The sequence below is a fragment of the Macaca nemestrina genome, chromosome 1, assembly GCF_043159975.1.
Source record: "Macaca nemestrina isolate mMacNem1 chromosome 1, mMacNem.hap1, whole genome shotgun sequence".
NCBI classification, from domain to species: Eukaryota; Metazoa; Chordata; class Mammalia; order Primates; family Cercopithecidae; genus Macaca; species Macaca nemestrina.
In genome coordinates, this window is record NC_092125.1 from 232,335,965 (window position 1) to 232,362,497 (window position 26,533).

The window sequence follows — 26,533 nt, forward strand, 5'->3', positions numbered from 1 at the left end:
TCCTCTTCTGGAATGTTCGGAATCCATGGGTTTGGGGTGGGGCCTTGGGAGTTTGGGAAGCACCATACCCAGTGAGTTTGCACAAGCACTTTGAGGACCCACTGCCAGTGTCAGCTTTAAAATCACACTATAAAAGCCGGGGTGCGGTGGCTCACGCCTGTAATCCCAGCACTTTAGGAGGCCGAGGCAAGCAGATCACTTGAGGTCAGGAGTTCGAGACCAGCTTGGCCAATGTGGCGAAATCCCGACTCTACCAAAAATAGAAAAACCAGCCGGGCGTGGTGGCGGGCGCCTGTGGATCCAGCTACTCGGGAGAATCCCTTGAAGCCGGGAGGAGGCTGCAGTGAGCCGAGTCTACGCCACTGCACCCCAGCCTGCGTGGCACAGCGAGACTTCGACTCACAAGTAAATACATAAATAAATAAAATCACATCGTAAGAGCTCTCCCTGCCCTGTTTTTGGGTAAGGTTCAGAGTTAAACTCCGAGATAGGCCTTTACAAGACGCACAGACCTGAGGCGCCTCAGGAGGTAACTCGCGGGTAAATGGAGCGCGCTCCACCCACCCGCCACTAGGGGTCCCAGCGGTCAAGGGAATGGAATACGGGCGTCCAACGCGAAGGCACTCCGATCGCAAGGCGCGGGCTTCGCTACCGGGAAAGTCCCGGTCGGATTCCGGAAGCCGGCCACGCGTTCCGCGCAGGCGCAAACTGCTCCCAAAGTAGGAGTCGCTCCGCTCGGCGCCCCGATGCTTGCGTCATCAGCCCGCGCCGAAGTCGGAAGTGCAACTCACGGCGCTGTTTCTTCCGGAGTCCTGGATCTGTGCGAGCGCTGTCTTATGCGTCATCATCCCGCGCAGGCACAGGAAGTGCCACACAGAGGGAACCCCTGTCGTTGTCTCGAATTCTGGGCCGGAGGCCGGCTATTGTGTCATGATTACGCGCCAATACAGGAAGTGACGATACTCCTGGCGCGCGCCGGTAGCTGTTTCTTCTCTGGCTCCGGGACCGGCGGCAGCGGCGGCGGCGTAGGGGTGAGTTCCGATTGGGCAGACCAGGTGTGGGAGCGCGGCGAGAACTGCGCACCGAGGTCTTTCTTCCGAGCAGGCCTCGGAGCGGGGCGGACCTGGGCCCGGGTGCGAGCGATACCCTGGCTTCCGCGGACAGTCTCATCCCGCACCGAACTTCGGGTGGTGGAGGCGGCGGGCCCAAACGCTCTCTGGAGCCAACGTCTGCCAGGCTGAACCTCAAGTGTGCGTGACTGCACCCAAGGAGATAGCCCACTGCCCGGGTCAGGTGGCTTTGTTCGCGAGCACATCTCGGAGCGTCTCCCCGGTCTCAAGGTGCAGCTGTCCAGTGTGCTAGTGGCTTCACGTAGTCCATGTGGTCCTTCTAGCAGATTCTGACAGTAAAAGCAGTGTTTGATGAGTGGCAGGTCATGAGTTAAGAGCCTTTAAACGGACGATCTTTAATCCGCGATCGATACTGTCACGTAGGTCGTGTTATTCTGGTTGTACAGAAGACTAAACTGAGGTGAATTACGTTACCTAAGACCATGCAAGAATGACAGAAACGAGATTTGATTTCAAGCGGTCATTTTTCAGAACGCTTTTTTGTCGCCCATGCTACAGTGCAGTGACTGTTCACAAGCGCACTTAAGCCTGGAACTCCTGGGCTCAATCGGTCCTCCTATCTCAAGCTTGCAGAGTACCTAGAACTACAGGCCCTCGGGCGCTTGCCACCTTGCCCCTGGCTTACAACTTATCCTTCTTTTTTCTTCCTTTTTTTTTTTTTTTTTTTTTTTTTTAGATAGGGTCTTGTGCAGTGACGGGGCCTTGGCTCACTGGAACCTCCGCCTTTCGGATTCAAGCGATTCTTCTGCCTCAGCCTCCTGAGTAGCTGGGATTACAGGCACCTGCCACCACGCCCAGCTAAGTTTTGCATTTTTAGTAGAGACAGGGGTTTCACCGTGTTGGCCAGGCTGGTCTTGAACTCCTGACTTTGTGATCCACCTGCCTCAGCCTACAACTTTTTTTTTTTTTTTTTAACCAAGTCTTACTTTGTCATCCAGGCTGGAGTGCAGTGGCGCAGTCTTGGCTCACCGCAGCCTCGACCTCTCTGATTCGAGTGATCCTCCTGCTTCTGCTCCCTAAGTAACAGAATACAGGCACGCGCCACCACACTCGACTAATTTTTGTGTTTTCTGTAGAGACGAGGTTTTGCCATGTTGCGCAGGCTGGTCTTGAACTCCTGAGCTCAAGTGATCCCTCCGCCTTGGCCTCCCAAAGTGCTAGGGTTACTGTCTTGAGCCACTGCGCCAGGCCACAACTTCTTATTCTTAATGAGGATTTATTCTGAATGCCCAAAAGTGACTAGGTTCAAGTGTTCAGAAACAACAGAGCACCATAGCTTGCTGTGTCCTGATGTAGGCTGAATTATTTTTCTTTTTGCAGTGTTTTAACTCAAATGGGTGATGAAAAGGACTCTTGGAAAGTGAAAACTTTAGATGAAATTCTTCAGGAAAAGAAACGAAGGAAGGAACAAGAGGAGAAAGCAGAGATAAAACGCTTAAAAAATGTAAGCCATATTTTTTAAGTAAGTGGTTTTCTTAAAGGAGATTTAATTTCTTTGCCCTCATTTTTCCATTAGAACAACGCTTCTTCGGTGAAGTTCTTTTGTACTTCCAAATGTCACAGGTGAGCCCAAAATCTATTACAAAAATTAACAAAAACATTTAAATATTCAGTTGACATTAAAGGCGGATTTAACACACTAAAGCTGTATCTAGATTGAGCATACATGGAGAATAAAATATTTTGAATGTTAAGTCATTAGCAAAACTGGACTAATTTTTCTCATTTCATCATTAGTACATTCATAATACTATCTCTAAGTATTTTTAATATAGTGGGAACTTGCCTTGAAATTAATATAAATATTTTACATTTTTCTTGGTTTGCATAGTAATGTACTCGGTAAACCTTTTCAGGAATTTGGTAAGAGGCATTGGCAAAGCACCTCTTTTGCTAAGATTTGTAGCATCATTTGAGATGTTTGTGAGTACAGGCATACCTTGTTGTATTAGACTTCACTTTATCGTGCTTCACAGATTTTGTAATTTTTCCAAGTTAAAGGTGTGTAGCAAACTCTGCATTGCGCGTTTTTGCAATAGCATGTGCTCACTATGTTAGAGTTTTTAAATTTTTTTTTTTTTTTTTTTTTTTTTGAGACGGAGTCTTGCTCTGTCGCCCAGGGTGGAGTGCGGTGGCGCAATCTCGGCTCACTGCAAGCTCTGCCTCCCAGGTTCACACCGTTCTCCTGCCTCAGCCTCCAGAGTAGCTGGGACTACAGACACCCGCCAAATTTTTTGTATTTTTAGTAGATACGGGGTTTCTCTGTGGTCTCAATCTCCTGACCTTGTGATCCGCCTGCCTCGGCCTCCCAAAGTGCTGGGATTACAGGCATAAGCCACCATGCCCGGCCGAGTTTTCTTATTTATTTATTTATTTTGAGATGGAGTCTCGCTGTGTTGCCCAGGCTGGAGTGCAGTGGCGCGATCTCGGCTCACTGCAAGCTCCACCTCCCGGGTTCATGCCATTCTCCTGCCTCAGCCTCCTGAGTAGCTGGGACTACAGGTGCCCACCAATATATCCAGCTGATTTTTGTATTTTTTACTAGAGATGGGGTCTCACCGTGTTAGCCAGGATGGTCTCAATCTCCTGACCTTGTGATCCGCCTGCCTCGGCCTCCCAAAGTGCTGGGATTATAGGCATAAGCCATCACACCCAGCGTTTTTTGTTTTTTTTTTTCCTGAGACAAGTCTTGCTCCATTGCCCAGGCTGGAGTGCAGTGGTGTGATCTTGGCTCATTGCCACCTCTGCCTCCTGGGTTCAAACGATTCTCCTGTCTCAGCCTCCCAAGTAGTTGGGACTACAGGTGCCTGCCACCATGCTCGACTAATTTTTGTGTTTTTAGTAGAGTTGGGCTTTCACTTTGTTGATCAGGCTGGTCTCGAACTCCTGACCTCAGGTTATCCACCTGCCTCAGAGTCCCAAAGTGCTGGGATTACAGGCGTGAGCCACCATGCCCGGCCTAAACCAAACTTTTATATGCATTGGGAAACCAAAAATTTGTGTGACTCACTTTATTGTGGTGGTCTGGAGCCAAACCCAGAATATCTCCAAGGTATGCCTCTACTATATGAGGTATCACAAAGTATTTGGTTTGTAGGATACGTCTTAAGACTCATTTTTGGTTCATATAAGCAACTAACATACTTGGCATAGAGTCTAATGTCTCTTGTCATATATGCTATTTTTTAATTTCTCAGGTTTCAGAGTACAGAGAGTTGTAATTTTTTTGTTTGTTTGTTTTGTTTTGTTTTTTGAGACGGAGTCTCGCTCTGTCACCCAGGCTGGAGTGCAGTGGCCGGATCTCTGCTCACTGCAAGCTCCGCCTCCGGGGTTTATGCCATTCTCCTGCCTCAGCCTCCCAAGTAGCTGGGACTACAGACGCCCGCCACCTCGCCCGGCTAGTTTTTTGTATTTTTTAGTAGAGACGGGGTTTCACCGTGTTAGCCAGGATGGTCTCAATCTCCTGACCTCGTGATCCGCCTGCCTCGGCCTCCCAAAGTGCTGGGATTACAGGCGTGAGCCACCGTGCCCGGCCGAGAGTTGTAATTTTAATGTGATGCGATTTGAGTGAAAGTTTTTTTTTTTTTTTTTGTCCCGAGACAGAGTCTAGCTCTGTCGCCCAGGCTGGAGTGCAGTGGTGTGATCTCGGCTCACTGCAATGTTCACTTCCCGGGTTGAAGCCGTTCTCCTGCCTCAGCCTCCGAGTAGCTGGACTTACTGGCACTGCCACCACGCCCAGCTAATTTTTGTATTTTTAGTAGAGACAGGGTTTCACTATGTTGTCCAGGCTGGTCTCGAGCTCCTGACCTCGTGATCAGCCTGCCTCGGCCTCCCAAAGTGCTCGGATTACAAGTGTGAGCCACCGTGCCCGGCCACAAGTTGTTTATATTTTATAACACTGGCTCATTCAGAGTATATATGAAAGTTTGTTTTTGGATGTTGTCCAGGTTTGGTTATTATTAAAAATACTTCTATCTATGAAGGAAAAAAAGGTATAAAGAAAATGATTAGCTTTATCTTTGCTTCTTAGTCTGATGACCGGGATTCCAAGCGGGATTCCCTTGAGGAGGGGGAGCTGAGAGATCACCGCATGGAGATCACAATAAGGAACTCCCCATATAGAAGAGAAGACTCCATGGAAGACAGGTGAGCGGATGCAGAGGTGCAAGAGCAAGCTGCGCACAGCGTGGCCTTGCAGGTCCTTCCTAGGGTTACTGTGACAACTGCCTGCTGTTGTAACTACTGAGGGGGACTCTGGTTTTTTTGAGACAGAGTCTCAGAGTCTCGCTCTGTTGCCCGCCTGGGCTGGAGTGCAGTGGTGCGATCTCCCCTCACTGCAAGCTCCGCCTTCTGGGTTCACACCATTCTCCTGCCTCACCCTTCCGAGTAGCTGGGACCGTCACCTCGCCCGGCTAATTTTCTGTATTTTTAGTAGAAATGGGGTTTCACCATGTCAGGCAGGATGGTCTCAATCTCCTGACCTTGTGATCACCAGACTCAGCCTCCCAAAATGCTGGGATTCCAGGCTTGAGCCACCTTGCCTGGCCGAGGTGTACTCTTTTCTAGAGTTACTGTGACAGGGTGTGCTGTTGTAACTGTTGAGGTTTGCTCTTTCCTAGGGTTACTGTGACACAGCATAACTATTGAGGTTTTTATGTCACAGTTGTGACTGACTCTCATGTGTTGTCTGTGGCCCTCCACACCCTTGCCCCTTCTTCCTGTAAAGAACTTTGCCATGTGTTACAATGATTAATAAAATTTACTATATAGGATTTTGCACAGGCCAGGTGCGGTGGCTCACGCCTGTAATCTGAGCACTTTTGGAGGCCAAGGTGGGCTGATCACCTGAGGTCAGGAGTTGGAGACCAGTCTGACCAACATGGTGAAACCCCGTCTTAAAAGGAAAAAAAGGCCGGACACGGTGGCTCATGCCTATAGTCCCATCACTTTGGGAGGCCGAGGAAGGCAGATCACGAGGTCAGGAGATCGAGACCATCCTGGCTAACACAGTGAAACCCTGTCTTTACTAAAAATAGAAAAAATTAGCCGGGTGTGGTGGCGGCGCCTATAGTCCTGTAGCTACTCGGGAGGCTGAGGCAGGAGAATGGCGTGATCCCAGGAGGCGGAGCTTGCAGTGAGCCGAGATGACGCTACTGCACTCCAGCCTGGGCGACAGAGTGAGACTCCGTCTCAAAAAACAAAGACGCCTAAAGTTGGAGAGTTACTGTAATTTTTTAAATGATGTTTCAGCTTCGTTCCTATCTGAATCCTGCGTTTTTCTGGGTTGAAGAAATCTCATAATAGCCTCATGTTTCTTTGCACTTTCTCAAGCGTGACACAGTGCTGTTGTGTTTTATTTCAGAGGAGAGGAAGATGATTCTTTGGCCATCAAACCACCCCAGCAAATGTCTCGGAAAGAAAAAGCTCATCACAGAAAAGATGAAAAGAGAAAAGAGAAACGTAGGCATCGTAGCCATTCAGCAGAAGGGGGTACAAAAGCATTTACTTTCTTTGACATCATGTTCAAGTGCTGTTTCTTTCCTGTTCTTACTCTTCTGCCTTCCCCAGAGCACCACTGAAAAACTAGAGAGAGCAAACTCTGGCCGACAGCATGAGTGTGTCACAGACCATTCAGGAGGGCTAGTCCTTTTTTCCTCTGGGGTTTTCTCTCCCCCGTTATATTGTTTGGGAGCAGTTTGTTTACATTTAAAATGCCCTTAATTCAACAAGTGTAGGAGGAAAACACCCCCAATGTGGGTATTTGGTCAAGTCCAGAGAATGGGTTTGGCTTGAGCAGTTGTTTGATCTCATACCAACATGAGGAGGTTCTTACAGGTGTTAGGAAAATTGGACCTGGAGCCTGATTTAAATCTCATTATTATAAATACATTTGATGCTGGGCGTGGTGGCTCAAGCCTGTAATCCCAGCACTTTGGGAGGCCGAGACGGGCGGATCACGAGGTCAGGAGATCGAGACCATCCTGGCTAACACGGTGAAACCCCGTCTCTACTAAAAATACAAAAAAACTAGCCGGGCGAGGTGGCGGGCGCCTGTAGTCCCAGCTACTCGGGAGGCTGAGGCAGGAGAATGGCATAAACCTGGGAGACGGAGCTTGCAGTGAGCTGAGATCCGGCCACTGTACTCCAGCCTGGGTGACAGAGCGAGACTCCGTCTCAAAAAAAAAAAAATAAATAAATAAATACATTTGATAAATTAATGTGGCTTCATTGCACGGTGTAGAAGCCTGCTGATAGCAAAGCTTTTTTCTGTAGTCTTTACGAATAGTGATTTTTTTTTATTATAAAACTAATAATCATAGTTTATTCAGCATAGAAAATTTTTAAAAGATGAATAATACGACCATGCATGGTGGCTCATGCCTGTAATCCCAGCACTTTGGAAGGCTGAGGCGGGCAGACCATGAGGTCAGGAGATTGAGACCATCCTGGCTAACACGGTGAAACCTCGTCTCTACTAAAAAATACAAAAAATTAGCCGGGCGTGGTGGCGGCGCTTGTAGTCCCAGCTACTTGGGAGGCTGAGGCAGGAGAATGGCGTGAACCTGGGAGGCGGAGCTTGCAGTGAGCAGATAACGCACCACTGCACTCCAGCCTGGGCGACAGATTGAGACTCCCTCTCAAAAAAAAAAAAAAAAAAGATGAATATTACAATTCTGCTCTTCTGTGATAGCAGAATTGTTTTTCGTTTTTCTTCTTTCTTTGTAATTACATGCTTGTTGCAGACAGTTTTCTATTTTCAAAGTTTTTTATTTAACATAAAATCATGATTATTCGGCTGGGTGCTGTGGCCCAGGCCTGTAATCCCAGCACTTTGGGAGGACAAGGACGGAGGATCGTTTGATCCCAGGAGTTCAAGACCAGCCTGGCCGGGCGCGGTGGCTCACGCCTGTAATCCCAGCACTTTGGGAGGCCGAGGCGGGCGGATCACAAGGTCAGGAGATCGAGACCACGGTGAAACCCCGTCTCTACTAAAAATACAAAAAATTAGCCGGGCGCGGTGGCGGGCACCTGTAGTCCCAGCTACTCAGGAGGCTGAGGCAGGAGAATGGCGTAAACCCAGGAGGCAGAGCTTGCAGTGAGCCGAGATCGTGCCACTGCACTCCAGCCTGGGTGACAGAGCGAGACTCCGTCTCAAAAAACAAAACAAAACAAAACAAAAAAAAAAGACCAGCCTGGCTGATACAGGGAGACCCTGTCTCTTTAAAAAAAAAAAAAAAAAAAAAAAAAGATGATTGTTATTTAACGTTAGCATCATTATTTAAATATTTAATGTTCTTGATTCAATTTCATTTTCGTGTGGGGTTTTTTTTTTTTTTTTTTTTTTTTGAGACGGAGTCTCACTCTTTCATCCAGGCTGGAGCGCAGTGGTGTGATTTTGGCTCGCCGCAACCTCCGCCTCCCAGATTCAAGCGATTCTCCTGCCTCAGCCTCCTTTAGTAGCTGGGATTACAGGCGCCCACCACCATGCCCGGCTAATTTTTGTATTTTTAATACAGACAGGGTTTCACCATGTTGGCCAGGCTGGTCTTGAACTCCTGACCTCAGGTGATCTGCCCGCCCCAGCCTCCCAAAGTGCTGGGATTACACGCATGAGCCACCATGCCTGGCCTCATGTGAAATTTTTGAAGTGAGATTTCTTTGCATGACTCATTATTTCTCATTAGGGAAGCACGCTAGAGTGAAAGAAAAAGAAAGAGAGCACGAACGTCGGAAACGACATCGAGAAGAACAGGATAAAGCTCGCCGGGAATGGGAAAGACAGAAGAGAAGGGAAATGGCAAGGGAGCATTCCAGGAGAGAAAGGTGAGCGGGCTGGGTCGGTTGAGGACTGTAATGAAAGGGTTGTGGTCGTGTGTCCCGTCACAGCAATGAAGAAGAATTTGGCAATAGAAGTCACATTTGGTGCAGAAGTGGTAGATAGAAACAGCACAGTGAACACTGGACGAGGCTGACCAAGAGAACTGTCCTGAGGGAGTGAGTTTTTACTGCATCTGGAAGTCAAGAACGGGGGTAATTTGATTGAGGGAAGACAATGAAGGGATCAGAAATCTGCACGTCCGGCTGGGTGCGGTGGCTCACTTTATCCCAGCACTTTAGGAGGCTGAGGTGGGAGGATCCCTCGAGCCTGGATGGTCAAGGCTGCAGTAAGCCGTGATTGCGCTACTGCACTCCAGCCTGGTTGACAGAGTGAGACTCTGTCTCAAAAAAAAAGAAGAAGGGGGATCCCAAAAACCTTGAAACAGTCTGGAAATCGGGACACTGGACTCCTAGGACTCCTGGGCATTAGTCTGTATGTTCGTTCCCCTTTATAAGCTCAGATTCATAAGAAAGAACATCGGTGTAGCCCCGCATCTGTTTTATGAACCAGGAAAAGGCTACAGGCCAGGTGCAAGCAGGCCCATCTCTGCCTTGAGAGTGAGTCCAGAGAAAGCTTGCAAGCTGCTTCAGGAAGGGTGAGGGCGTGGGTGGCCCTTCCACTTCAGACTGGCTTTCAGCAGCCAGGGCTGGGTGCACAGCATGTAAAGATGATGAAAGGGCACTGGTTCTTGTTGATGCCAAAGAGTGTGGGAGACACTGAGGCCCAGAGGTCAAGGTCCGAGACCACTTGGGGGTGGGCAAGGTTTCAGTTGGCCAAGTTCCTGTTAGTGTATGAAACATTCATGTATGCCAAGCCCTGTGCCAGACACCAAGTGTGCCTTGTCCCACGAGAGTGGAGCTTGGGATAGAAGTGTGGAGGTTGGTAGATGAAATTTGGGCTGTCATTGATTTCCCAGAAGGGATAGACAGGAGAGTGAAGGAGCGAAAAGTGTTGGGGGCAGACTTGTGGGTAGGGCCAGTTGAGATCAGCCAATCCAGAACTGGGTGTGGTAGCATATGCTACTTGGGAGGCCAAGGCCAGAGGACTGCATGAGGCCAGCCTGGGCAACGTAGGGAAACCTTGTCTCTGACAAAAAACAAACTGATAAGGATAATCTGAGAAGCACCGATGCTTGAAGAACTGCTGACTGTGGGTGAAAGTAGTAAGAATCTGACCTTCTGGCCTGAGAGCTGCTCCCTCTACTGCCTCCACTCTGCACTTGGGAAGCACGGAGGTTCCACTGGGACAGGGCAGCCGCAGGACCTGCAGTTTCCTTGCTGCCTTGGAAGGGGTTACTCCATTTAGAGCAGTGGGCAGTGGCCTTGCCCACCAGCATCCTCAGTGGAGGGAAGGAAAAAAGGCCAAGAGGTCGGCTAGAATGAAGCGCAGGTTGGGAGCAGCTGTGATCTAGCCAGAGACATGCAGCAGAGACCGGAGAGCACTCCAGCTGCCGCCCAGTGCTGACCAGCCCAGTGCTGACCAGCCCTGAGGATGCAGCTGTGTGAAATGGCCTTGCAGAAAATAGAAGCCGCCGCAGATGCGAATCAAGCCTGAACTTTCAGTGTGCTCCCTGTCCACACACATCCATGGGCCAAGGAAGCCTTACTGTGGCTTGAGGTATTTCAGCCCAGCCTCTTTCCAGTGCTGGCTAATTGCTAAGCTGTGCAGACACGGTGGTGACTCCTAGGAAGCCAAGGTTGAAAATTAAAATAGGCTTATGGGAAAGAATAGGGGTGGCCATAAGCTGTGAGGGAGATAGATTTCACAGACAACCAGACAGGCCTCGATGGTAACAACTAAAGGGAAAACTTAGAATCCAGAACTGCTACAAATGGATCATCTAAAATACAAAGAAGTATGACAGTGTGACCCGTATTGAAGAAGATCATCAGTAGAAACTGTCTGAGTGTCCAGATGTTGAATTTAGTAAAGGCTTGGAAACAGCCTGTCTATGGAGCAGCAGAAATTATCCATTCTGAAGAACAGAGAGAAAAAACAAGAAAAATGAACAGAGCCTCAGAAACCTGTGGTACAACATCTGCTGTGCCGAAACACGTCCAATGGGGGTTCCAGGAGAGAGGAAATACATTTTTTACAATAATGGTTAAAAACTTCCCAAATTTGAATTTAAAAAAAAATCTGCACATTGAAGAGCGCAGGAAGTTTGAACTAGAATAAATACAAAGTCACATCATAGTCAAACTGGCGAAAGCCAAAGACAAAATGTTGAAAAGCCTCAGAGAAGAATGACCAATCCCATGAAAGTGGAGCTTCAATACCGCCAGCCGCTGACTTCTTAGAAACAATGGAGGCCAGAAGGCAGTGGAGTGGCGCACTCAAACTGCTCAAAGAGAAGAACCGTCAGCCAGGAATCAAAACGGTTCTACCCAAGTGAAAGGGATTGAAAGACAGCATTCCCTGAGAAGCAAAGACTGGTGAAATTCATTGTTGGTGAGACCTGCCTTAAAGGAAATACTAAAGGAAGACCTTCAAGTTGAATGGAAATGACACCAGACGGTAACTTGAATCCTCAGGAAGGAAGGACAGGCGCTGCAGATAGCAAGTGTAGGTTGACATCAATATCCAAAAATATCTCTCCTCATATGTTAGGTTTTACTGGAACTACGGTTGTATAAAATAATTACACGGTGTTGTCATGGCATATAACAAATGAACTGCACAAAGAAGAGAGAATGAAGCTGTATTACAACAGTTTTATATTTTACTGGAATTCAGCTAGTATTGTGAGGCATACTGTGATCTCTAGAGCAGCCACTAAGAAAACAACTTTTTAGAAATTACAAATAACAGATTAAAATGGTATGGTATGCTAAACATATGTAATTTAAAATCAAAAAGGGAAGAATAAAAAAGACACGGAGCAAAGCAAAAACAGTAAATCCAAGCGTGTGTGTAATTAATGACATGTGAAAGGTCTGTGCCCCACACAGACAGGGCCGATTATCAGATAGAAAACCAAGATCTAACTGTATGCTGTCTCCTAGAGAACGGGAAAAGGGGCAGTGTAGAAACATTAGCTCTCATAGGAGAGCTTGAATGGCTGTACTCATACCAGATAAAACATATGTTAAGAAATATTAGAAACCACCCTGGCCAACATGGTGAAACCCCGTCTCTACTAAAAATACAAAAATCAACTGGGTGTGGTGGCGCATGCCTGTAATCCCAGCTCCTCGGGAGGCGCAGTTATGAGAATCACTTGAACTAGTGAGATGGAGCTTGCAGTGAGCTGAGATTGTGCCACTGCACTCCAGTCTGGGCGACAGAGCAAGACCCTGTCTCAAAAAAAAAAAAAAGCTAGAAACAACAAGGAGCAAGGACTTCACAGCCACAAAAAGGCCAATGCAGCAGGAAGAAGCAGCAGTGACACGTGCGAAGGCATCTAACCACAGAGCCCAAAATCCGTGAAGCAAACACTGATCGAATGGAAAGAAATCCATCATTTATTAATTAGAGTTGGAAATGTCAGCCAGGCACAGTGGCTCGTGCCTGCAAACCCAGCACTTTGGGAGGCCAAGGTGGGCAGATCATCTGAGATCAGGAGCTCGAGACCAGCCTGGCCAACATGGTAAAACCCCATCTCTACTAAAAGTGCAAAAATTAGCCAAGGATGCTGCCGGGCACCTGTAACACCAGCTACTCGGGAGGCTGAGGCAGGCGAATTGCTTGAACCTGGGAGGGGGAGGTTGCAGTGAGCCGAGATTGTGCCATTGCACTACAAAAGAATTAAATTAGAAATTAACAACAGAAAGAAACCTGGGGAAATCTTCAAACGTTAGGAAATCTAACAACACGATTCTGAATAACCCATGGCTCATAGAAATAATTATAAGGAAAACAGAAAATATTTTGGAGTAAATAAAATTGAAAACAATGTGGCCAGGCGCAGTGGCTCACGCCTGTAATCCCAACACTTAGGGAGGCCGAGGTAGGCAGATCATGAGGTCAGATCAAGACCATCCTGGCTAGCACAGTGAAACCCTGTCTCTACTAAAAATACAAAAAATTAGCCGGGCGTAGTGGCAGGCAGCTGTAGTCCCAGCCACTCAGGAGGCTGAGGCAGGAGAATGGCGTGAACCCGGGAGGCGGAGCTTGCAGTGAGTAGAGATCAGGCCACTGCACTGCAGCCTGGGTGACAAAGCAAGACTCTGTCAAGAAAAAAAAAGAAAAGAAAGTGTCAAAATTTAGAGATGCAGCTACAGCAATGCTTAGAGAAGGCACTTACATCAAAAAAGGAGGTTATTACATTAACCAAGGCTTTCTTCACCCGAAGAGATGAGAAGGAAGGAAAGCAGCAGACCCTGCCGTGCAGAAGCTGTACAGACGGCGGAACAGTCGCCCGGAGTGCTGGGTCCTGGACTACAGGTGCCCATGAGGAACGGGGTTGGTGATGGAAATGCCGAAAACTGGCTCGTGGTGACTGATGGTTGCAGAACTTCATCAATTTGCTGGAAATCATTGGATTCAGTGGTCGAATTTCATTTGTCAGCTTTTACTTTGAAGTAGTTGAGGATTCACGAGAATTTGAAAGTAGCACCTGGAATCCTGGAAGCCTCCATCCAGCCTCCTCCAGCGGTGACATCCGCTGTAGACCAGCGTTGGCACAGTACTGTGCACTGCTAGACTGGAGGCCTTTTTCCATTGTTCCCATTTCTTAGGCGTGTTCATTTCTCTGTGTGTATAGTGATACTTTTTTCTAAAAGCGTATTTTTCATATTGTATCTGGGCTTAACTCTAGAAGAACACGAAAAATTGATTCTCACGGATCAATGTTAGTTATTTGGCTGCTTTATGATGCAGCCAACTGCAGATACTCGGTCACTCATAGCTCCTACATTCCCAATGACGCCTTTTTAGGGAGCTTCCCCTGCCCCTCCCTTATCACGTTCGTGCCCACATAGGTGGGAAGTGGTCTGGGGTCCATGTGCCCAGACAATCCATTGAGTCACGGTCAGCACCGGGGCCTCGGCCTGAGTCTGTGGCCTCATCCCCACTATTCCTAACAGGCTTTTCTGCCGGGGGTTTTGTTTTGTTTTGTTTTGTTTTTAGCCTGTGCAGATTTATCTCATAGTTAGTTTGGGTTTAAATTTGGTTGTCATACATACTGAAGGAAATGCTCGTGTTTTAGAGCTGCTAAACAGAAATATGCCAGAACCAGTGGGGTGTCTTTTTGTTTTTCGAGACAAGGTCTCACTCCTGGTCAAGCAGTCCTCTCACCTCGGCCTCCTGAGTAGTTGGGATCAGCGGTGCACACCACCGTGCCCAGCTAGTTTTCTGATTTTTGTAGAGACGGGGTTTCGCTACATCTCCCAGACTACTCGTGTGACTCACTGGGGACAGAGCTCTCAGAATGTGTATATTGGCGGGCAAAGTGGCTCATGCCTGTAATCGCAGCACTGTGGGAGGCAGAGGCAGGAGGATCACTTGAGGCCAGGAGTTCAAGACCCTATCTCTACTAAAAATGCAAAAATTAGCCTTGTGTGGTAACACACGCCTGTAATTCCAGCAACTCGGGTGGATGAGACACGAGAATCGCTTGAACCCAGGAGGCGGAGGCTGCAGTGAGCCGAGATCGTGCCACCGCACTCCAGCCTGGGCAACTGAGTAAGACACTGTCTCAAAAAAAAAAAAAGAAAAGAAAAGCGGCCGGGCGCGGTGGCTCACACCTGTAATCCCAGCACTTTGAAAGGCTGAGGCGGGTGGATCATGTGTCAGGAGATCGCGACCATTCTGGTCAACACGGCAAAACCCCGTCTCTACTAAAAATGCGAAAATTAGCTGGGAGTGGTGGGCACCTGTAGTCCCAGCTACTCCGGAGGCTGAGGCAGGAGAATCGCTGGGACCCGGAAGGCGGAGGTTGCCGAGATTGCGCCACCGCACTCCAGCCTGGGGGACAGAGCGAGACTCCGTCCCAAAAAAGAAGGAAAGTAAAAGAAAAACTCTCCGTGTATCGAACTGCACAGAAAGCCAGTTTACAAATTTGGGCAAAAACGCGATAGCAAGCTCTCTGTTTAGAGGGAATGATGGCGCGTGCCTCTTCCAGGGACCGCCTGGAGCAGTTAGAAAGGAAGCGGGAGCGGGAGCGCAAGATGCGGGAGCAGCAGAAGGAGCAGCGGGAGCAGAAGGAGCGCGAGCGGCGGGCGGAGGAGCGGCGCAAGGAGCGGGAGGCCCGCAGGGAAGGTAGGCGGCGCGGCGGCGGCTGCGCTCGGCGGACGCGTGTCTGCTGCCCCCTGGTGTCGGGCACTTGCTCTCACAGGCGGGTGCTTGGTCCCTGTGCTCGGTTTTGCCCCCGCCTTTTTTTGGGAGAGTTTTGCTCTTGTCACCCAAATTGAAGTGCAATGGCGCGATCTCGGCTCCCTGCAACCTCTGCCTCCTGGGTTCACGTGATTCTGCCTCAGCCTCCCGAGTAGCAGGGATGACAGGCACCCGCCACCATGTTCAGCTCATTTTTTGTATTTTTAGTAGAGACAGGGTTTCACCATGTTGACCAGGCTTGTCTCGAACTCTAGACCTCAAGTGATCCACTGCCTCGGCCTCCCAAAGTGTTGGGATCACAGGCCTGCCCCTGCCTTTTTATTTTTTTTTAAGACGGAGTCTCGCTCTGTCACCCAAGCTGGAGCCCCGTGGTACTATCTCGGCTCACTGCAACCTCCACCTCCAGGGTTCAAGCAATCCTCCTGCCTCAGCCTGTGGAGTAGCTGGGTTTACAGGCGCCCGCCAGCACGCCCAGCTAATTTTTTATTTTTCGTGGAGACAGGGTTTCGCCATATTGGCCAGGCTGGTCGCAAACTCCTGACATCAAGTGATCCGCCTGCCTCTACCTCTCCAAGTGCTAGGATTACAGGCATGAGCCACCGCAGCTGGCCACCCCTTCCTTTTTTATTTCCCCAGTTTTTAGAAACTGTGATAAAACATGTATATTGTAAAATGTACCATCTTCACTATTTCAAGTGTAGAATTCAGTGGTATTAATGCATTCACAGTGTTGTGCAACCATCTATCCACAGAACTCTCTTCTTGTAGAATTAACACCATCCCCATCAAACAGCAATTTCCTGTCCCCAGTCCCGGCACCCACCATCCCACTTTCTTTCAGTTTGGCTGCTCGGGATGCCGCTTGTGAATGGAATCGCAGTCATTGTCCTTTTGTGACCGGCTCACTCAGCAAAGTCCTCGGGGCGTCGTGCTGTGGTGGGGGTCGGCGGGCCCTTCCTTCTGCACCCTTGGAGGAGGAGGAGGAGGTGGCGGTGGCAGCCAGCCGCCTCACCGGGCTTTGTTACCTCTTGGCCTTACTGCCTCCCCCTCATTTTCCACATAATTGTCTTGTGTTCAGTTGAGTTTTTGGTAGAGAAATGTTTAAATTCCTCTCTCATTTATGTTTTATATCTCTCGACTTTCTGATTACAGTAACGATTACACTGAACATCCTGCAGTTATAATGCACTAGTTCGAATTGAATGCCAAGTTAACTGCAGTAAAATACAAAAACTTGACTCGGGGAGTGTATATTCAGGGCAACTTAAATCTATGCTCCCAGGCTGCAGCCCTTTGAAATAAAAACACAATGAAGAAAACAAAAAACAAACTGCTTCTTTAGCAGTTCCACTCCCACTTCCTGTCGACATCACTAGATCACATTTATACATTGTCCATAAATGATGACATCTTTATGCATTGTCCACAAACGTAATAATCCCTTTTTAAATGCATTAGCCTGTTAAACTATGTAGAAAACAAAAAGTGGAGTTAAAAATCATTGTCACAACAATGCTTTTTGATTAATAATTGCTGCTTTTTAAATGTGTTAATCTTTTAAGTTATATAGAAGATAAAAAGTAGAGTTCTAAAACACTGTTACAATAACACGAGCTTTTATAGTTACCCACGTCCTCACCTTAATGGAGATCTTTATTTCTTCACCCAGCTTCTGGTTTCTGTCTCGCGTCCTTTCATTACACCCCACACAACTCCCTGGAGCTTATTCTTCAGGGCAGGTCTAGGTCTAGCAGTAATGAACTCCCTCTGCTTTTGTTTATCTGGGAATATCTTCATTTCTGTCTCACCTTCGAAGGAAAGTTGCTGGATACGTGGTTCTTGGTTGATAATTTTTTTGTTGTTTTGAGACAGAGTCTTGTTCGGTTGTCCAGGATGGAGTGCAGTGGAGCAATCATAGCTCACTGCAACCTCGAACTCCTGGGCACAAGTAATCTTCCCACCTCAGCCTCCCACGTGGCTGGGACGACAGGCGTGTGGCACCACACTCGGCTCATTTTTCAGTAGAAACAAGGTCTCCCTGTATTGCCCAGGCTGCTCTTGAATTCCTGGGCTCAAGGAACCCTCATGCCTAGCTGACAGTTTTTCCTTTTCACTTACAATATTTCAGCCCATTGTCTTCTGGCCTCCAAAGTTTCTGGTGAGAAATCTGATGATCTTATTGAGGATCCCTTGGATGCTTTTAAGATTCTCTTTGGCTTTGGCTTTCAACTGTTTAATAATGGGTTTTCGTGTGGGTCTCTTGATTTCATCTACTTGGAGTTCATTGAGCCTCTCTAATGTTTATATTCATGTTTTTCATCAAATGTGGGGGGTTTTAAGTAATTCTTCAGATACCCTCTCTGTTCCTCTCCTGCTTCCTGGACTCCCACGTATCTGTTGGGGTCCCCGAGGCCCCTGAGCACTGCTCACTTTTCTTCAGTCTCTTCTGCTTTTTCCTCAGACAACGTGATTTTGTTGTATCTTCAGGCTCACCAATTATTTCCTCTGCCTGCTCCATCTGCTTGTGAGTTTCTATTGTGAATATTTACTTTTTAGTGTTTATTGTGAATATGTACTTATTAGCTCTGGAATTTCTCTCTGGTTTCTCGTTGAATCTTCTGTCTCTGTTGATATTTCCGGTGTGTTCACGCGTCATTTTCTTGACTTTCTCCACATCTTCCTTTTGTTCTCTGAGGAACTGAAGGTTAAGACAGTTCGTTAAGTCTTCGTCTGGGACATCTACCATCAGGTGATTTTCAGGAATGGTGTCTTGTTGGCTTATTTTTTTTCCCTCTGAATGGGACATACTCTCCTATTTCTTTGTTTCTCTTGTGTTTTTCTTAGTCAAAAAAATGGACATTTGAATCTCATGATGCGATTCTTCCTGGTCACCACTCAAGGCTGTGCACGTGCTGGTTTGGTCGTGCTGGGCTGTGTCTGGGGTCGGCCTGTTGTGGAAACTCGGGCTCTTCAGGGGTCTTTTCCGAGCCTGTGCCTTTCCCTGGTCATGTGCAGACACTCTTTAACGTTCCCGTCAATACAGCTGTTTTTAATGTTCTTGTCCTGAGGTGTCTGCCTCCTAAAGGGGGAAAAGAGAGAAATGAAGGGGGCAAAGGGGGATGTGGCGTTCATGCCCTGGAAGTACCTTCAGCCTGGGGGACAGCCGTGGCTGCTGCCTCTTCATGCCTCTGGGGTGGGACGCACAGTCATCACACCGACCTCGGGTGTGCGTGTCCGTCTGCCCACCTCGATCCGTCTACCCACGTGTGTCCGTCTGCCCTCCTGGGTCTGGCGAGCTGCATGCAGGCTGCTGCCTGCCACGGGGGGAGTGGGGTGGGAGCCACTAAATGTGTGAAGAGGTGACGTTGATTCATGAATCACAATTTACTCGCCAAGATTTCCCCTGAAGTTGCAAACCTTCAATAGACTACAGAGCACTTCGGTAGTTGCACAGGACTGATCCTGTGAAGCAACTGCTATCTAGGTGGGGAGACTGATTCCCAGCGCTTCCTACTCCATCTTTCCAGAATCTTCTCCCGCCCCTTCCTTTTTGACCAGTGAAGATCAGTCTAGAAGGTCCACCTGGGTCCTTGGGCTCACGGCCTCCAGGTTGGAGCTTTTTCTCCCTGGGCTTCTTAGCCTCTGACCCCGATGCCGTCAGCACCGTGTGTGCGCTGTGGGTGTGTCTGCCAGGTGTGGGTGTGGGAGACGAGGCAGCTGTGCCCAGGTGGGGCCTTTTGAGGAAGGCAGTGTTGCTAGTGCCATCTCCCTCTCTGCCCTGCACGCCAGTGTCCGCACATCACCGAACGATGAGAGAGGACTACGGCGACAAAGTGAAAGCCAGCCACTGGAGTCGAAGCCCGCCGCGGCCGCCGCGGGAGCGGTTCGAGTTGGGAGACAGCCGGAAGCCAGGTGAGGCCAGGCCGGCGCCTGCGCAGAAGGCAGCACAGTGTGAGTCTGTTTGGCATAAATTTGTAAGATTCATGGAATGAAAGCCCAGCTAAGTAATGTCTTCAGAAGAAAATGATAGATGTGCTGGCTGAAGTCCTCTCGTGTTGTGAGAGAGACCGTGAGTGTCTGTGTGCGACCAGGACACAGGACGTGTGTGTATCCGCTGGGACCTTTGCCACTGGCCCCATTAGAGAAGTGACTTCCAGCATCTGTGGATAAGCTGGTTTCTTACCAAGCGAAGTTAATCATGCGAAAGGCACTAGTTTTGGGGTGGTGTTACCTTGTTTGTTTAAAAAGCATTTCCCCAAATTCACTTTTAATGGTTTATTTCATAAGTAAAAGAAGAGAAAATGGAAGAAAGAGACCTGCTGTCCGACTTACAGGACATCAGCGACAGCGAGAGGAAGACCAGCTCAGCCGAGTCCTCATCAGGTACCTGGAACCGCCTGGCCAAGGCCTTGACCGCTGCTGCCAGGAAGGCCCAAGTTCACCCTCCGCTCTGCTGTCTTTCTACAGCGGAATCAGGCTCAGGTTCTGAGGAGGAAGAGGAGGAGGAGGAAGAGGAGGAGGAGGAAGGAAGCACCAGTGAAGAATCAGAGGAGGAGGAGGAGGAGGAGGAAGAGGAGGAGGAGGAGACCGGCAGCAACTCTGAGGAGGCGTCAGAGCAGTCTGCCGGTGAGTCACCACGATGACTGTGTGAGGTGTTGTGACTTCACTGTAGTGTTAGAAACTGCAGAGAAATAGCTGGTGGGCGGAGGAGTTGAAACTCCCTTCTATCTAGGACTTTCTCAGGACACCTCCACGTCGATTCTTTTGTTTGTTTTTTGAGACGGAATCTTGCTCTGTTGCCCAGGCTGGAGTGCAATGGCACGATCTCGGCTCACTGCAACCTCAGTCTCTCGGGTTCAAGTGATCCCTCCTGCCTCATCCTCCCAAGTAGCTGGGACTACAGGCGTGGGCCACCATACCCGGCTAATTTTTGTATTTTTAGTCGAGTCAGGGTTTCACCATGTTGGCTAGGCTGGTCTCGAACTCCTGACCTCAGGTGATCCACCCGCCTCGGCCTCCCAAAGTGCTGGGATTACAGGTGTGAGCCACCGCGTCCGGCCTCAGTGTCGATTCTTGGGAACACTTGTTGCTTAGCTGAAGCGGAGCCCGCATCCTGCCTGTGATGGCACTCACCCCAGTGCCGGTCTGAGCAGACGCCTCCTTTCTCTTGCAGAAGAAGTAAGTGAGGAAGAAATGAGTGAAGATGAAGAACGAGAAAATGAAAACCACCTCTTGGTTGGTAAGAGGCCTCCCTGGAGACAGAGCACCCTCCTTGTCTGTCTCCAAGTGCAGCGGCCCTCTCTTAAGACGGCCGGTCCTGCAAGGCATGGGGCACGCCAGGGACCGGGAGGCTGCCTGATTCATTGGCCGCTCCAGTCTGTGCCGGTGGGGCCCGAGTTCCTCAGTGAGGCACAGTGCTAACCAAGGACGTCCTGTGTGCCCAGCAGGGCCGAGGAGCTGGGAAGCCCAGGCCCAGTTCCCCACAGGGAAGGCCAGTCAGATGGTGGCTCGGCCTGTCCCTGCAGAGTGGAGGCCTGCCCTGGCCTCCGGCCGGCAGTGAGGCTGTGTCTTCCGCCTGGGGGACATGGATCCAGTCGTGTCCCCCGCAGGACACCGCGTACCTCCTCCCAGCTCAGCATCTGGGCGCTTTTTCAGTCGAGCCCGCCAGCGCTCCTAGGCCTCAGTGCCCTGGGTCCAGGGGGCGAGAGCCCAGCACCAGCACCTCCCAGCAGGACACAGGGCAGCCCTGCCACATGCTTCATGTCCCCGGGGCAGGAGGAGGTTCGTGATCTTTGCTTGTCTTAGCTTCATAATTAGGTTCACCTTTTCCAGTTCCAGAGTCACGGTTTGACCGAGATTCCGGGGAAAGTGAAGAAGCAGAGGAAGAAGTGGGTGAGGGGACGCCGCAGAGCAGCGCCCTGACAGAGGGCGACTACGTGCCCGACTCCCCGGCCTTGTCACCCATCGAGCTCAAGCAGGAGCTGCCCAAGTACCTGCCGGCCCTGCAGGTCAGGCCCTCCCCTCGCCCCGGGCCGCTCGCTGTCTGCATTGGCAGTTGGAGTTACCGCAGGGGCTGAGCAAAGCCTGGCCCCGTGTTGGCGTCTGTCTCCTCACAGGGCTGCTGGGCCCACCAGGGCAGTGAGGGGCAGGCACAGCCGCTGGCCCCTCGTGCTTCTGGGTCCCGCCTCTTTCTCGTGCTGGACGGAACTGGGTGGACAGGGAGGTGCCCGCAGCTTGGAAGGCAGGCAGCCTGGGCGTGCGGCTGCCCTGCTGTCACTGCCACCTGAGCTGTGTCCTCCTCCGCACTGGAGAACAGTGCCCTCCAGTTGACCCCTGCGTGGGTGGGTTATGTAGGCACCAAGGCCTTGTTACCAGCATCTGTGCAGGGCTTGGATGGTGGCTGCGGGAGTCAGTGCAGATGTGTGTGGCCAGAAGCCTTTTGTTCAGGCAGCTATCACTGAGGCAGGATATTGCTTGGAGCGATTTGGAAGGGACAGGCCTGAGAAGGTGCCAGTGGCCTTGGGGGCCTAGGAGACCGGCAGGGACTCGGCCCCTCCGTGGTGCCTGTGGGTGGAGAGGTTCTCTCTGGCACATGTGGCCTCTGTCGACTGCTCTATGCATTGTGAGCGCCTCTGCCCCTTAGTGTTCCTGAGCATGGGCGTTGGGCCACAGGCCACCCCGAGTATGTGACATCCGGCCTGGGCACCGGCCCCAAGGTACACCCAGGGGGAGGTGCCCTGGCATGGGGCGCCGTGCTGCACCTGGCAGGTAGTGCCCGTCCTCAGTGTCATCCTGGTACAAGCAGGGGACACACCCAGTTTGACAGGGACACTCTCTGGATGGCCTTTTTTTTTGGAGACTGGGTCTGGCTCTGTCACCCAGGCTGGAGTGGAGTGGCTTAATCATAGCTCACTGCAGCCTACACCTCCCAGGCTCAGACAATCCTCCCATCTCAGCCTCCTGAGTAGCTAGAACTACAGGCGCAATCTACCATGTCTGGCTAAGTTTTTAATTTTGTAGAACACAGTTTTGGCCGGGCACAGTGGCTCACGCCCATAATCCCAACACTTTGGGAGGCCGAGGTGGTGGGTGGATCATGAGGTCAGGAGTTTGAGACCAGCCTGACCAACATGGTGAAACCCCATCTCTACTAAAAATACAAAAATTAGGCCGGGCGCGGTGGCTCAAGCCTGTAATCCCAGCACTTTGGGAGGCCGAGACGGGCGGATCACGAGGTCAGGAGATCGAGACCATCCTGGCTAACACAGTGAAACCCCATCTCTACTAAAAATACAAAAAACTAGCTGGGCGAGGTGGTGGGCGCCTGTAGTCCCAGCTACTTGGGAGGCTGAGGCAGGAGAATGGCGTGAACCCGGGAGGCGGAGCTTGCAGTGAGCTAAGATCTGGCCACTGCACTCCAGCCTGGGCGACGGAGCGAGACTCCGTCTCAAAAAGAAAAAAAAATACAAAAATTAGCCAGGCGTGGTGGCGCGTGCCTGTAATCCCAGCTACTCAGGAGGCTGAGGCAGGAGAATCGCTTGAACCCAAGAGGTGGAGGTTGCAGTGAGCCGAGATCTCGCCACTGCACTCCAGCCTGGGTAACAGAGCGAGACTCCGTCTCAAAAAAGAAAAAAGAAAAGAAAACAGAGTCTTGCTGTGTTGGCGAGGCTGGTCTTGAACTCCTAGGCTCAAGCAATCCTCCTGCCTTGCCCTCCCGAAGTGCTGGAGTTACAGGCCTGAGCCCTCACACCCGGCTGGGATGGCCTTTTGTTCACACTGGTTTTGTTTCATAATAAAGTGTCACATGGTCTTGCAAGGAAACAGACTTTGAGAACTGAGCTGCTCCTGGCCCTACCCCCTGCCCAGTCCCACAGCTCTGCCCTGCACCCGCCCTGCGCCAGGTGTGCCGTGCCCGTGGACGCAGCCGCCCTCCTTCCAGCTGGCATGGCCACTGAGACCTCACATAGCCGCTCCCTCCCCAGGGCTGCCGGAGCGTCGAGGAGTTCCAGTGCCTGAACAGGATCGAGGAGGGCACCTATGGAGTGGTCTACAGAGCAAAAGATAAGAAAACAGGTGGGTGGAGTCCCGGCTCACCCCACAAAGACAAGGGGAAGTGGGGCAAGGCCTGGCCGCCCGAGAGGTCCTGCCTCACCTGAGCAGCTACTGGAGGTTGGACCTCTCAGCGTCTCTAGAAGCCAGAGGTCAGCCTGGCCCTGGGGCTTTGCCACTCCCTCGCAGTAGCAGGTGGCCTGCCCCACAGGGCCGAGACCCAGCGCGTGGAGTGGTCTGCGCCAGGGCTGGTCTGCAGGTTTGCATTCCCAGCGTCCCGCCCAGCAGGTGTGTGAGCCGGGGACTCTTGGGGAGTCAGCCACTGGGATCCCAGGTAAGGCCAGCTCTGTTGGGGAAGTTGACATGGAGTCAGTGTGGCCGCTGGGATCCCAGGTGGCTGTAGGTGGCTGTGGGTGTCCGTGGTGCGTTGAGAGTGTGGAAGCCGTTGGTCCGTTGGTGTTGCCATGACTTCGGCTGGGCGTTCTCCTGGTGCCCACGTGCCGCCACCTAGAACAAGACCCCCCTCCGTGAAATGCACTTTGGGCACTGCCTGTGATCCTCACTGAGCAAGTCCACAAAACCACTGTTGGTGCCGTGATTTTGAGAATGCCTCTCAGTGCCGTCTGTTTTCTTCACAGATGAAATTGTGGCTCTGAAGCGGCTGAAGATGGAGAAGGAGAAGGAGGGCTTCCCTATCACGTCGCTGAGGGAGATCAACACCATCCTCAAGGCCCAGCATCCCAACATCGTCACCGTTAGAGTGAGCATGGCCCCACCACGCACAGCCCTGGGTAGAAGGCTTTTCCCACGGCCCCATGTTGTCCTGGTGCTGTCCTGGGGCCAGGTGCTTCCCTGCACTTAGCGGAGCCCTTCACAGACCACACAGAAGCAAGCATTCGCCCCCCGGGTGGCACTGGAGGTCCTACTGTCCCTCAGCATCTGCGCCTGGGTTCAGGTGGTGGCAGGGGTTGGGGGGCCCTGAGGTGCCCACAGAGCCATGCCCTGCAGGAGATCGTGGTGGGCAGCAACATGGACAAGATCTACATCGTGATGAACTACGTGGAGCACGACCTCAAGAGCCTGATGGAGACCATGAAGCAGCCCTTCCTGCCAGGTACAGCGCCCCCAGGCCTCTTGGCACACAAGCGGGAGCAGTGTCCTGGTCACCCCTGCGGTGACACTGCTGCAGGGAGGGCCAGCTGCATCCACAGGGAAAGCCCTGAGAAGCCTCTGTTGCTGCTGAGGCGAGTGGGCCACCCTGAATGCCCTGGGCTGGGGGCGGTCGGGTCCACATGGGAGCCTGTCTCCCTCCCTCCCAGGGGAGGTGAAGACCCTGATGATCCAGCTGCTGCGGGGGGTGAAGCACCTGCACGACAACTGGATCCTGCACCGCGACCTCAAGACGTCCAACTTGCTGCTGAGCCACGCCGGCATCCTCAAGGTGAGCCTCCCCCACCACCCACCGAGCGGCCCATCCCGGGGAGACCTGCCCGGGCCCATCCACAGCCGCCCATCTGTCCTTGCAGGTGGGTGACTTCGGGTTGGCGCGGGAGTACGGATCTCCTCTGAAGGCCTACACCCCGGTCGTGGTGACCCTGTGGTACCGCGCCCCAGAGCTGCTGCTTGGTGCCAAGGTGAGTCCTGGGCATCTGAGAGCCTCCCCTGCCCCCCATGCAGTCTCCCACAGCTCCGCGGGCCCTGGCCCTCCTGAGCGCCTCTCCTGTGCTCGTAGGAATACTCCACGGCCGTCGACATGTGGTCGGTGGGCTGCATCTTCGGGGAGCTGCTGACTCAGAAGCCTCTGTTCCCAGGGAAGTCGGACATCGATCAGATCAACAAAGTGTTCAAGGCGGGTCTGGGCCCCGCTGCAGTTGTGCTGTGGGGTTGTGGAGGAGCCTCAGGAATGGGGCTGGGGGGCACACAGGTGCTGGGTTGAGATGGGGACCGGGGCCACCGAGAGCCCTCCTGGTGGTTTGTCTTCTCTACTGGGACACAGGTGCCAACACCGTGGGCCACGTGGCGTGGCTGTTGAAACGCCTCTGTCTTTCAGGACCTGGGGACCCCCAGTGAAAAAATCTGGCCCGGCTACAACGAGCTCCCCGCAGTGAAGAAGATGACCTTCAGCGAGTACCCCTACAACAACCTCCGCAAGCGCTTTGGGGCCCTGCTCTCAGACCAGGGCTTCGACCTCATGAACAAGTGAGCCCCGTGCAGCCGGGCAGCGGGAGGTCCCGAGCCATAGTGGTGGCTTCCCGGTCCCAGGCCCACCTGCTGGCTCAGCACTTTCCAGAACTGTTCTGGTGCCTGGTGCCCCATGCCCTGAGCCCTGTCCCAACACAGCCCATCTCTGGGGGACCCAGTGGAGCACTCGAGCACCTCCTGGGCCTCTGGTCCTCTCCCCCCAGGTTCCTGACCTACTTTCCCGGGAGAAGGATCAGCGCTGAGGATGGCCTCAAGCACGAGTATTTCCGCGAGACCCCCCTCCCCATCGATCCTTCCATGTTCCCCACGTGGCCCGCCAAGAGTGAGCAGCAGCGTGTGAAGCGGGGCACCAGCCCGAGGCCCCCTGAGGGAGGCCTGGGCTATAGCCAGCTGGTGAGGGGCCTGGCTGGTGGGGCGTGCCCAGAGGTGGGGCTGGCTTGGGCAGGGTCCTCACGGTAGCCGACTCGTCCTAGGGTGACGACGACCTGAAGGAGACGGGCTTCCACCTTACCACCACGAACCAGGGGGCCTCAGCCGCGGGCCCCGGCTTCAGCCTCAAGTTCTGAAGGTCACAGTAGACCCCGTCATGGGGAGAACTCAGCCGGGACCACAGGCGCGGCTACTGCGGCTGGAGCTGCCATGAGACTCAGAACTCCTCATCTTATTTCGTGCTCCACGTTTTGTTTTTGTATTTTGGTTTGTAAATTTGTAGAATTAAATCATTTTCCTTGTTGTGGAGGAAAGAGCTGTGTTTTCAGGTCTCCCTGACTTGCCCAGGGAGGAGAGGGTGGGCATCTGCGGGCACCTACTTGGGGCAGCACAAACCCCCACACGCCCTGTCCCACTCTCGACACACCGGGCTGGCTGGGCCGTGATTTGGAGCAGGTGGGGGTCGGGTCGATTGTTTCATCTTTGGAGCTGGAGACCTGTTTCTGTGTTGGGATGAGTGATGCTTTCCTGCCCCAACTCGCTCGTCCAGACCAGCCCTGTCCACACA

General features: G+C 51.6%; 1 protein-coding gene across 8 annotated transcripts; it reads left to right on the forward strand.

Annotated features, from left to right (window-relative positions):
* The first annotated feature begins 898 nt into the window (after positions 1-898).
* LOC105498335 (cyclin dependent kinase 11B) lies at positions 899-26,279 on the forward strand. Of its 8 annotated transcripts, none has more exons than XM_071067961.1 (21): positions 899-1,031; positions 1,807-1,927; positions 2,451-2,574; positions 5,161-5,276; positions 6,493-6,620; positions 8,816-8,954; positions 15,074-15,210; positions 19,075-19,197; positions 19,573-19,668; positions 19,753-19,911; positions 20,459-20,524; positions 21,118-21,293; positions 23,268-23,358; positions 23,973-24,094; positions 24,343-24,448; positions 24,654-24,775; positions 24,861-24,968; positions 25,067-25,183; positions 25,385-25,533; positions 25,740-25,929; positions 26,010-26,279. In XM_071067961.1, exons 3-21 carry the CDS (start codon positions 2,464-2,466, stop codon positions 26,100-26,102), a joined length of 2,349 nt encoding a protein of 782 aa, XP_070924062.1. In that variant the 5' UTR covers positions 899-1,031; positions 1,807-1,927; positions 2,451-2,463; the 3' UTR covers positions 26,103-26,279. The 8 variants fall into 8 exon arrangements, with proteins under 8 accessions (XP_070924062.1, XP_070924079.1, XP_070924085.1 ...); XM_071067974.1 differs by having other exon boundaries at positions 904-1,031; positions 1,811-1,927; XM_071067983.1 differs by lacking the exon at positions 1,807-1,927 and adding an exon at positions 2,647-2,693 and having other exon boundaries at positions 904-1,031.
* The last annotated feature ends 254 nt before the right edge of the window (positions 26,280-26,533 follow it).

What these genes read in the sequence shown, in the direction of transcription:
- LOC105498335 (XM_071067961.1), top strand. Translation starts at nt 2,464, where the DNA reads ATGGGTGATGAAAAGGACTCTTGGAAAGTGAAAACTTTAGATGAAATT. An exon ending in AGCAAAAGATAAGAAAACAG is followed by an intron (nt 23,359 to 23,972) that starts GTGGGTGGAGTC and finishes TTTTCTTCACAG; the next exon opens with ATGAAATTGTGGCTCTGAAG. An exon ending in AGCTGCTGCTTGGTGCCAAG is followed by an intron (nt 24,969 to 25,066) that starts GTGAGTCCTGGG and finishes CTGTGCTCGTAG; the next exon opens with GAATACTCCACGGCCGTCGA.